Raw genomic sequence first — 12,882 nt, 5'->3', positions numbered from 1 at the left:
TACTACTCAAATCAAGTCTTTTCCCTTCCGCTTTTGTGTCTATAATACTTACATCCATTCATATATATATATATATATATATATATATATATATATATATATATATATATATTTATATATATCTGCATATACTGTAATATATATATATATATATATATATATATATATATATATATATATATATATATATATATATATATATATATATATACTGTAATATCATATATATATATATATATATATATATATATATATATATATATATATATATATATATATATATATATTAACAAATTGCACCTTAATATAATATTAATAGCATATTAAATATACTGTCTCCTAAGCATTAAGAAAGACAGTCAGCTTGATGACGATGCTATCATCGTGGATATAATTTCTCGACCTGAGGTCTTTTTGCGCAAATCCCAAGCCAACACATTCGTAATTGTCTCCGGAGTCCGGACGTCTCCAGTTCCAACCGGAGCAGAGCTGAGTCGGATCCCAAACGCGGCTAGTGAGGTCTTCTACAGGATAACCGTGATCGACAACCTTGATCCTGTGCTTCAGCTTGAAGGGCCACTCGAGGGTAGCGTCGTGCTCACCTGAATTTGGAAAAGAGGAACTTTGAGTACGCTTTCTGAATGAGCATTAACTTGAGGAAGCTTTTGAAGCCGTCGTGCATAAGGTAAATGGATTTTCCTGAATTCAGAAGCATGTACAAAATGAGAAGCATTCTTGGTCTAGTAAAATTCAAGTTGCTACAAGAGCAATATCTAATTTGGCTAAAGTTGAAGGAACAGCTGTCAACATGCTTTAAATGTCGTTACTGCTAGGAGAAGTTTCTGACATGGATCACAGTGAAGGAAAAGCTTTCAACATGCTTCAAATCCCGATAATGCAAGAGCAATATCTAATATGGATCCCAAAGAAGGAAAAGCTTTCAACATGCTTTAAATGATGATACTGCAAGAGCAATATCTAAAATATTTCACAATGAAGTAAAAGCTTCCAACATGCTCTCAATTAAGATACTACATGAGCACTATCTGAAATGGAACACAATGAAGGAAAAGCTTTTAAACTGCTTTGAATCAAGACAAAGGCACTATCCAAGATGAATTACAATGAAGGAAAATATTTCAACGTGCTTTAAATCATAGTATTGCTAGAGCAATACCTAATATGGCTCATGATAAAGGAAAAGCTGTCAACATGCATTGAATCGTTAAAATGTAAGCACATTATCTATATGAGATCAAAATGAAAAAACAGGATTTCAAAAAAGCGGTCGACATGTTGAAAATCATATTCTGCAACAACAACATCTGTTATGGAAAACAAAGAAAGAAAAGCTTTAAAACATGCTTTAAATCATGACACGTAAGAGCAATACCTCACATGGATTGAAATTAAGCAGGCGCTTTCAACTTGCTTCAAAACCCGATATGCAAGAGCAATACCTCGTAAGGATCAAAATTAAGCAGGAGCTTTCAACATGCTTTAAATCACAATATGCAAGAGCATTACCTCACATGGATCAAAATTAAGCAGGAGCTTTCAATATGCTTTAAATCACGATATGCAAGAGCAATAATGCATAAGGATCAAAATTAAGCAGGAGCTTTCAACATGCTTTAAATCCCAATATGCAAGAGTATTACCTCACACGGATCAAAATTAAGCAGGAGCTTTCAACATGCTTTAAATCACGATATACAAGAGCAATACCACATATGGATTAAAATTAAGCAGGAGCTTTCAACATGCTTTAAATCACGATATGTAAGAGCAATACCTCATATGGATCAAAATTAAGCAGGAGCTTTCAACATTCTTTAAATCACGATATTCAAGAGCAATACCGCATATGGATTAAAATTAAGCAGGAGCTTTCAACATGCTTTAAATAACGATATTCAAGATCAATACCGCATATGGATTAAAATTAAGCAGGAGCTTTCAACTTGCTTTAAATCACGATATTCAAGAGCAATACCTCATATGGATCAAAATTAAGCAGGAGCTTTCAACATGCTTTAAATCACGATATGCAAGAGCAATACCTCGTATGGATCAAAATTAAGCAGGAGCTTTCAACATGCTTTAAATCACGATATGCAAGAGCATTACCTCGTATGGATCAAAATTAAGCAGGAGCTTTCAACATGCTTTAAATCACGATATGCAAAAGCAATACCGCATAAGGATCAAAATTAAACAGGAGCTTTCAACATTCTTTAAATCACGATATTCAAGAGCAATACCGCATATGGATTAAAATTAAGCAGGAGCTTTCAACATGCTTTAAATCACGATATGCAAGAGCAATACCTCATATGGATCAAAATTAAGCAGGAGCTTTCAACATGCTTTAAATCACGATATGCAAGAGCATTACCTCGTATGGATCAAAATTAAGCAGGAGCTTTCAACATGCTTTAAATCACGATATGCAAAAGCAATACCGCATAAGGATAAAAATTAAACAGGAGCTTTCAACATTCTTTAAATAACGATATTCAAGAGCAATACCACATATGGATTAAAATTAAGCAGGAGCTTTCGACATGCTTTAAATCACAATATGCAAGAGCAATACCTCATATGGATCAAAATTAAGCAGGAGCTTTCAACATGCTTTAAATCACAATATGCAAGAGCATTACCTCGTATGGATCAAAATTAAGCAGGAGCTTTCAACATGCTTTAAATCACGATATGCAAAAGCAATACCGCATGAGGATCAAAATTAAACAGGAGCTTTCAACATTCTTTAAATCACGATATTCAAGAGCAATACCGCATATGGATTAAAATTAAGCAGGAGCTTTCAACATGCTTTAAATCACGATATGCAAGAGCAATACCTCATATGGATCAAAATTATGCAGGAGCTTTCAACATGCTTTAAATCACGATATGCAAGAGCATTACCTCGTATGGATCAAAATTAAGCAGGAGCTTTCAACATGCTTTAAATCACGATATGCAAAAGCAATACCGCATAAGGATCAAAATTAAACAGGAGCTTTCAACATTCTTTAAATCACGATATTCAAGAGCAATACCACATATAGATTAAAATTAAGCAGGAGCTTTCAACATGCTTTAAATCACGATATGCAAGAGCAATACCCCATATGGATCAAAATTAAGCAGGAGCTTTCAACATGCTTTAAATCACGATATGCAAGAGCATTACCTCGTATGGATCAAAATTAAGCAGGAGCTTTCAACATGCTTTAAATCACGATATGCAAAAGCAATACCGCATAAGGATCAAAATTAAACAGGAGCTTTCAACATTCTTTAAATCACGATATTCAAGAGCAATACCACATATGGATTAAAATTAAGCTGGAGCTTTCAACATGCTTTAAATCATGATATGCAAGAGCAATATCTCATATGGATCAAAATTAAGCAGGAGCTTTCAACATGCTTTAAATCACGATATCCAAGAGCAATACCTCATATGGATCAAAATTAAGCAGGAGCTTTCAACATGCTTTAAATCACGATATGCAAAAGAGATACCGCATAAGGATCAAAATTAAGCAGGAGCTTTCAACATGCTTTAAATCCTGATATGCAAGAGCAATAATTCGTATGGATCAAAACTAAGCAGGAGCTTTCAACATGCTCTAAATCACGATATGCAAGAGCAATACCTCGTATGGATCAAAACTAAGCAGGAGCTTTCAACATGCTTTAAATCACGATATGCAAGAGCAAAACCTCGTATGGATCAAAACTAAGCAGGAGCTTTCAACATGCTTTAAATCACGATATTCAAGAGCAATACCGCATATGGATTAAAATTAAGCAGGAGCTTTCAACATGCTTTAAATCATGATATGCAAGAGCAATACCTCATATGGATCAAAACTAAGCAGGAGCTTTCAACATACTTTAAATCACAATATGCAAGAGCAATACCTCGTATGGATTAAAATTAAGCAGGAGCTTTCAACATGCTTTAAATCATGATATGCAAGAGCAATACCTCGTATGAATCAAAACTAAGCAGGAGCTTTCAACATGCTTTAAATCACGATATGCAAGAGCAATACCGCATATGGATTAAAATTAAGCAAGAGCTTTCAACATGCTTTAAATCATGATATGCAAGAGCAATACCTCGTATGGATCAAAATTAAGCAGGAGCTTTCAACATTCTTTAAATCATGATATGTAAGAGCAATACCTCGTATGGATCAAAATTAAGCAGGAGCTTTCAACATGCTTTAAATCATGATATGCAAGAGCAATACCTCGTATGGATCAAAATTAAGCAGGAGCTTTCAACATGTTTTAAATCATGATATACAAGAGCAATACTGCATAAGGATCAAAATTAAGCAAGAGCTTTCAACATGCTTTAAATCATGATATGCAAGAACAATACCTCGTATGAATCAAAATTAAGCAGGAGCTTTCAACATGCTTTAAATCACGATATGCAAGAGCAATACTGCATAAGGATCAAAATTAAGCAGGAGCTCTCAACATGCTTAAATCATGATATGCAAGCGCAATACCTAGTATGGATCAAAATTAAGCAAGAGCTTCCAACTTGCTTTAAATCATGATATGCAAGAGCAATACCTCGTATGGATCAAAATTAAGCAGGAACTTTCAACACGCTTTAAATCACGATATGCAAGAGCAATACCGCATATGGATTAAAATTAAGCAAGAGCTTTCAACATGCTTTAAATCATGATATGTAAGAGCAATACCTCGTATGGATCAAAATTAAGCAGGAGCTTTCAACATGCTTTAAATCACAATAAGCAAGAGCAATACCTCGTATGGATCAAAATTAAGCAGGAGCTTTCAACATGCTTTAAATCACAATATACAAGAGTAATACTGCATACGGATCAAAATTAAGCAAGAGCTTTCAACATGCTTTAAATCATGATATGCAAGAACAATACCTCGTATGGATCAAAATTAAGCAGGAGCTTTCAACATGCTTTAAATCACGATATGCAAGAGCAATACTGCATAAGGATCGAAATTAAGCAGGAGCTTTCAACATGCTTTAAATCATGATATGCAAGAGCAATACCTCGCATGGATCAAAATTAAGCAAGAGCTTTCAACATGCTTTAAATCATTATATGCACGAGCAATACCACGTATGGATCAAAATTAGGCAGGATCTTTCAACATGTTTTAAATGACGACACTGCAAAAGCACTATCTAATATGGGACACAATGAAGGGAAAGCTTTAACAATAACATCCTGTTATATGGAGATTTCGGTAGTGATATATCCATAGAGGGAAAGGTTTAAAAATGCTTTACGGATTATTTACAAAAGGTTAATCAAGTATAGAAAAGATCCCAGGAGGAACATTCAAGTATGAACACATTTTAAAAGGAACAATATTGTTTACACACATCTTTACAAGAACAGGATTGTATAACCATGCGTCACAACATATGTAGAAAACACTTATTTGAATAATTCATGATGACGAGAAGGTAGAAAATCTCTCTCTCTCTCTCTCTCTCTCTCTCTCTCTCTCTCTCTCTCTCTCTCTCTCTCTCTCTCTGCATATCTGAGGTATCTTGAGTCACCACCATTCATTTCCTTCCCCCAAAGCAAATACCTTGTTTCTTCAAATCTGAGATACTTCGCAGTGAAATATCAAAAACCTTTGTTTGAAAATATCATGAGTCTTTGATCTCCTTTTGAATATCAGTAACCGACAAAAATATGAAAAGAGACTGAGATTTCCAAGGAAATTGGTTCGTATTTCCAGATATATTTTGTTGTGGTTACTTTTAGTTGTTGTTGTTGTTGTGTCATATTCTATAAATTTATAATACTATTACAACAAATGGACGACTTTTCACTGTCACTATTGATAATAATAATTTACAATATAATCCCTTTCTTACTTCTTTATCATGTCTATCAGACAAACGTTTTTTTTTTTTTATTAATTCTTACATTAAAACAAAAATTCATGGCATACATATTAATTAGAACGAACGTTTCGAGCGCATCTATCCTTTCAATCATCAATGTTGGAATAAATTGTTGTTTGAATAATCAATCAGTATGTCACCACGGGCTTTCTCCTAGAACATTTTGTTAGACAAAGCTATGGAAAATTTTGTATCGAAACTAGTGTTCACGACCCGTCAAAATGAGGGCTAAATACTGGGATAGACATGCACATACACGCTACCCCTATCTTGCCAGGGTATGACTACTCTTCTCCCCCTTACCCGAGGGATGGGGAATGCTGAATGAACTCTTGGAAGAATAATGGGAGCGTGACAGGAAACACACACACACACACACACACACACACACACACACACACACACACACACACACACACACATATATATATATATATATATATATATATATATATATATATATATATATATATATATATATATATATATGTATATATATATATCTCGGCGAGGAGTGATGTAATATATGCATTTTTATTTTGGTGTATAGTAACTCTTGCTCAAGGAAATTGATCATTATAGTTAAATGCCTCACGGTATGGCAAGTGAATTTATGGTATCTATAGATACGATTCTATTTAGGTAGAAAGGAAGATTATCCAGTCTGATGGCCATCCCCTAAGGTTGCGTCATCGGTGGCAGGATTAGCACCTAGGGCTTTTGATGAAGAGGAATGTTCGAATGTCTGAATGGAGTCAAGGGACAGAATATCCTACTTTGTATTCATTGAGGATCGAAGCTGCTAATTGTATTTGGTGTCCACCAAATGTAATCCCAAGCAGTTATTGGTCAGTGACTTCGATACCCACTGACTGCATTAGTGTAGGGCAGTCAATGTATCTCGTTGTTAAGTTTGGTTCCTTCCCGTAGGTTGAAAGGGAGAGCGGGCATAATTCCTTTAGACGTGTAGCTAACACAAATCATTATTGTTGCCCAACATATCGTACAAAAAACAATAAAAAAATTAATATAAATATGAACATTGAAGAATTTTCACGCAAAGTAACGATGTCAGTGGTCGCTATGGCCGAGACAAGGAAATTCTGGGTGTGTATGCACGAACAAAATAGCCATTTCACCCTATAAGGAGGCTTCTAAATGACACAATCTTTCATCCAACAATGGAACAGACCTTCTACTGCGTAAAAATTACGAAATAAAAAATGACTGTATGACCATATTTACTTTCTACCTCTTCAAAATATATCATGCAACATTTTAGTAGTCATTCGAATCGTAGTACTTTTAGATTAATGAAAAATTTCATTTACACCTATGGAAGGAGGGGGGGGGGGGGTACATGAACAGCTGACCTCTCCACAATATACTTTAAGTGCCAACCCTAACAACAGGCGACATCGTAATAACTACAACAATTGAATTAGATCATCTCCTAGGGCCAGGAGCTCAGCTGAAAGCACTAGAAGAGTTGGAAGACCCAGGCCAACATGTGTGAGGGATATGAAGCATGAAGTCGGAGATGATGAATGGAGAAGTATAGATTTAAAAGCTCAAGATAGAGACGACTGGCGAAATCTAATCGAGGCTCTTTGGGTCAATAGGCGTAGCAGATGATGATAATGGTGACTTAGATTATCATGCTTCGGCCAGACATTATTATTATTATTATTATTATTATTATTATTATTACTTGCTATGCTACAACCCTAGTTGGAAAAGCAGAATGCTATAAGCCCACGGGGCCCAATAGGGAAAATAGCCCAGTGGGGAAAGGAAATAAAGAAAATCTACAAAAGAAGTTTAAGAACAATAAAGATCAGTTACAGATACCATTACTGAAGTAAAGTAATCTCGAGTTATCATCCCCCATCTTCGTACTATATTGTAATTTTCCTATATCAGTAAGAACATTGCCATAACATGAACTGCATTTACTAGTTGCCATGGCATTTCATTCATAGATTTGGTCTTTATACCCTGAATCTAGGGTATGGTTGCCTGAGAGCAAAGACCCATTTGCCATAATATAATAGCAGCATCATTTTAAAATTATACACTGAAGATAAGGAGAAAAAAACCTTATCTAAAATCTCTGTTCTAACGATTATACTTTTGACTCATATGTAATCTACAAAGCAAACAAAAAATTCACCATACAGACAATACTAATGAGAAAATGGACGCAGTTGACGTAGTATTTTCATTTAAAATTACTGCACTACAATACTCTTCTAACAGAAAAGGAAAATTTTCACCTTCATCATTCTTATCACTCACCCTACGGGGAATTCTTTTCATAAGTAGTACTTATAGCCAGGTAAGGATTCAAACCTTTGCTATCATGTATAAATAAAGATGGCAGTTGACTAGTTAGACAACTCAGCTATCAAGGTAGACAAGAAAGACTGCTATACTGTGTTAATTTTTTTTAAAGGTTCTTGATTGTTATAAAAATCAATGGATGCAAGCCGATGGTAAATTTGTGACGCGTTTAAGATTATGTTACTGTAAAAACCCCAGATTTTCCTAAAAATAAAAAATAAACCAAAAGATAACTTTTGATACCGAATTCCATGTGCCTTATTATCACAGGCCGGTGGGGCAATTTTCTAAATTTCTTTTTTAGGGGGGGTGTATGACCATTGCTATACTTATTTCGAGTGGGCACCAAAGGTTTGAATCCTTGACTGAGCAAAAGTGGTTATCATAAAATAAATTTCCCCATGGTCCTATGATCCTGAGGAAGAGTGAAGTCAATAGGAAGAGGTATCTGTGCCATGATTTCAATATATGAATATAAGCGTTAGTAAGAAAATTATCATAAGCAGCCCGTTGTTACAAACTAACAAACACAGATATATATATATATATATATATATATATATATATATATATATATATATATATATATATATATATATATATATATATATATAAATATATATAGAAACGCACTCCAGTACAGAGTGGCATTGCATAACCAAAAATAGAAATATATCCACTACACCAAATGTCAAATATTCCCGAATCCTACCTGTCGTCAGTCCAACGTGAATGTAGACGTTCTGGCCTCCTTGGTTGGGGAAGATCCTCATGTACATCCTGTACCCATTCTGGAAGATGTAGAAGCTCTCCGATCGCAGGGAACGCCGCCAACCCCAGTTGTTCATCTTATAGGTGATGTCGTTCACCCTCCAGTAGTAGGTGAAGACGGCGTGACCTTCCTCTTGGTGCATGGTCGAGTTGTAACGGTATATCTCCGTCAGGCGGGGGCTCTCCTCCTGCAGGGGAAGGGAAGGGAGGGCGTTTGATGGCTGGCTGTGTTACATTTTGTTTACATTGATTTTTTTTTTTTTCATTTCGTACTGATTTCGATTACTAATGCTATTAATCAAATAAAATGTTTTTAATTATTTTACTAAAGAATATTTCTAATAAGGATGATAGGGTTATATGTGGACATAACTGTATGAGTATGTTAGTCATATGTACAAACATATGCTGTATATGTAAGTCTAAGTATCTCTGTATATGTATTAGTATACGTGTAGGTATGTATGTATGTGTCTGTATATGCATACTACAATAGTATGTGTAAGTGTATGTACATTACTATGTATATATTTATACATAAGTGTGCATATGTGTAGATATGTTTGTATATATAAATATGAATTTGCTTATGTATTTGTAAGGATAAGGCTAACCCCCGTTAATGTAAAGAAAATCTATTGGAAACCTAAATAACTTTACCTACCATCTGAAATGACCCTTCCTGGCTGGTGGATAATGAGGTATGAACTCCTCCCAGGAAACACCTGATAACATCACAGGTAGCTGGTTTAGGAGTGCCTATTGTTCTAAAAATCTCACCATGTATGTTTGTACATTTAATGTACCATATAAAATGTAAAAAAACCTTGTTCAATAAATGGGTCCTCTGAAGAAGTATCACGAAACTAGTCAGGACTTGATCTTATATATCCTATTTTCATTGTCCATGTGGTTATCTTGTGTGTGTGTATGTATGTGTATATATACACACATATATATATATATACATATATATATATATATATATATATATATATATATATATATACATATACATATATTTATATATATATATACACACACACATATATATATATACATATATATATATACATATATATATATATACATATATATATATATATATATATATATATATATATATATATATATATATATATATATATATATATGGTCTTTCCATGCCAGTCTGTACCCAGACATTATCTTAGCTCGTCAATCTATCGTCTTCTTTTCTTATCCTGCTTTGTTTGCAATCTCTAGGAACCCATTCTGGTACGTCAAATCAAAAGTCTAACACAAATGTGTTAAGAGATTTGTAATATTAGAACGCTAACATAGAAGCATTCAAGGAAAAGTAGAGAAGTCAGTTATACTGCTCTACCGAAAAGAGATAAGAAATACCTGTTATCTGTAAATTTAGAACCTAGAAATTCGACATCGAAAGTTTAGAAGCCTACAGTGATCAAAGTTTTTGGGCAAGGAGAGCATGAAATAAAAAATGCAAGTTTTATGTTAAAAATAGAATTCTATCCAAGGTTCTTTGACAAAGCAGAAGCCAGAAATGTCATTAGTTAGTTAGATTAAAAGTATAGCACTAAAATATTCAAATTTTATTATTATTATTGTTATTATCATTATTATTATTATTATTATTATTATTATTATTATTATTATTATTATTATTATTATTATTATTATTATTATTACTAGCCAAGCTACAACCCTACTATGAGATTCAGGGCCTCTGTAACACGGTTTTTTCGCAATAACTTTTTTTCTATGAATTTCATAAATATAACGCTTATTCAGAATGCACATTATATATACACATAAATTTTGACTATATTCTGCATTACGTAGGTTGAATAAATTTGGTACTTTATTAAGTAAAAGTGACGATTTTTGAAGACGGGCCAACTTACTCAGAGAAAAGGTTTCGAACGCACTCGTTACGTAACTTATGACGGCATTTCTTCTCTCTTTCTCGATCGATGATTGGTTATACGTAACGAAGGCTATACCTCTGCCAACAATGACACAAAGGTTTAAATAAAAGCAAAGCAGTACAACTTTATGAACTCTGAAACCTCTCTACTGATAATTGTCATAACGAACAAACCAACAAAATATGTTATTAAATACAAAAATACTTCGATTATTAGTCTAACTCTCAAAATAAGTTTCCTAAGAAATTACAGTCTACTTTATAGGTCACAATCAGATTGACAAGGTGTAGGGAATAGTTGTTAATTTTCAAAAACGTAGTGAACAAGCTTGATTTGATAACTGCTATATCCAATGTCAAGCAATTTTTATTTATTGTCTATCTACCTATCTATTTACTGTAAAAAAAAAAAAAAAGAAAAAAAAATATCCGGTACTGTATTTTGGCTTTAAACCTTCACCAATAATTATTGTCAGAATGATGACTTCATGAGGCTCCACCCACTTTGGCCTGGTTATAATTCAGGATAACACTGAAGGCTATCATGGGCATTGTTGGATCAGAAAATTTAAATTCTGGCTATAAAAACTCATTTCTCGAGTAGTTTTAAGAAGTGCTAAATGATCCTCAAGGATCCCAGCAGTTGGCCTAAACGTTTAATACTACTGATACAGTAGTATTACTACGCTAGCACAGATACCCCACCCACATTTATGTATCGTTCCGCCATTCATAAAGTCTTTGCTATGTTTTTTCACTGTGCAATAAGCCATGGTCTCCTCAGAAATTAAGTTTAACATTAGATGATAGGATATTTCATTAAGCTAACAAATTATGGCAACTGGGTATGTTATTGCCGATGTTGAAGCTAAAGATAAAGTATGGTATCATTCCTTCATTGCATTATCATCTTTACCACTATTCGTTTTGCTACATGTAGTAATTATTTTAAAGGATAAATGAATTATGTTCACTTTACTTTTATAAATTTCCATTAGTTGTACAAATAAAACTCCTAAAAATATTCCTGATTTATTTACAAAATACAGTCATGCCCTAGTCGTACGGACTAAGAAGAAGAAAAAAAAATATATATCGGATGATCCGTTGGTCTGATGGAGAGTTTAGCACAAAAATCTTATTTTAACAAAAATAGTTATATAAAGACTGTTTACATACAATCTCTCTCTCTCTCTCTCTCTCTCTCTCTCTCTCTCTCTCTCTCTCTCTCTCTCTCTCTCTCTCTCTCTCTCTTGGTGGCATAGTGAATAGTTAATGGAAATGTTCAAAAGCCTGAATGACATTACAAGTATTATAATCATGTTACGCTAAATACAAATCAGACCATAAACATTGGATTTAAACTAGAAACTGAATAATTACCTATTCAGGCGATAGTAAATATGGCCACGGGCTTTCTCTTGAGTGTATAAAGTTGCAAGTCGTAAGACAAATGCAGTTTTGCAACAACGGGGGCAATTCCAAATCCTGTTAGCCATTCTTGACTGTTTTGGGTTTCAGAGCCGATGGAACAAGGTGAATGGGTGTCTGGTGGATGGGCGGGGCAAAATTTTGTCAAAAGGTGTTTACATTGCTTACGTAATGAATGTTTTCGACTGTTGGCTCGTTATCACTGGCCATGGCGTCGACTAGATCATTTTTACTCTATAAAAATTAAAACTATCGGGTTTAGGTTATTGAAAATGCTGACAAAATTTGTGTGTGGTTGTAAAATATACATATGTCAACTTTCAGCTACATCCGATGCTTTGATAAGGAGCAAAGTCCAAAAAACCGTGTTACAGAGGCCCTGAATCTCATAGTAGTTGGAAAATTAAGATGCTATAAGCCCAAGGTCTCCAACAGGGAAAAATAGCCCAGTGAGGAAAGG

General features: G+C 34.0%; 1 protein-coding gene across 2 annotated transcripts in view; it reads right to left on the bottom strand.

Annotated features, from left to right (window-relative positions):
• Positions 1-302: 302 nt before the first annotated feature.
• LOC137624988 (TNF receptor-associated factor 2) overlaps positions 303-12,882 on the bottom strand; it is a 75,206-nt gene continuing 62,626 nt past the window's right edge. For both annotated transcript variants that reach the window (XM_068355922.1, XM_068355923.1), the window contains exons 6-7: positions 9,003-9,249; positions 303-602 (exon numbers count right to left, since the gene is read on the bottom strand). In XM_068355922.1, coding sequence (XP_068212023.1) covers positions 340-602; positions 9,003-9,249 — 510 coding nt within the window. In that variant the 3' untranslated portion in view covers positions 303-339. The remainder of the gene's footprint in view (positions 603-9,002; positions 9,250-12,882) is intronic.

This window comes from Palaemon carinicauda, chromosome 31 (assembly GCF_036898095.1).
Source record: "Palaemon carinicauda isolate YSFRI2023 chromosome 31, ASM3689809v2, whole genome shotgun sequence".
Taxonomy (NCBI): Eukaryota; Metazoa; Arthropoda; class Malacostraca; order Decapoda; family Palaemonidae; genus Palaemon; species Palaemon carinicauda.
This window is presented reverse-complemented; position numbering and strand designations above follow the sequence as displayed.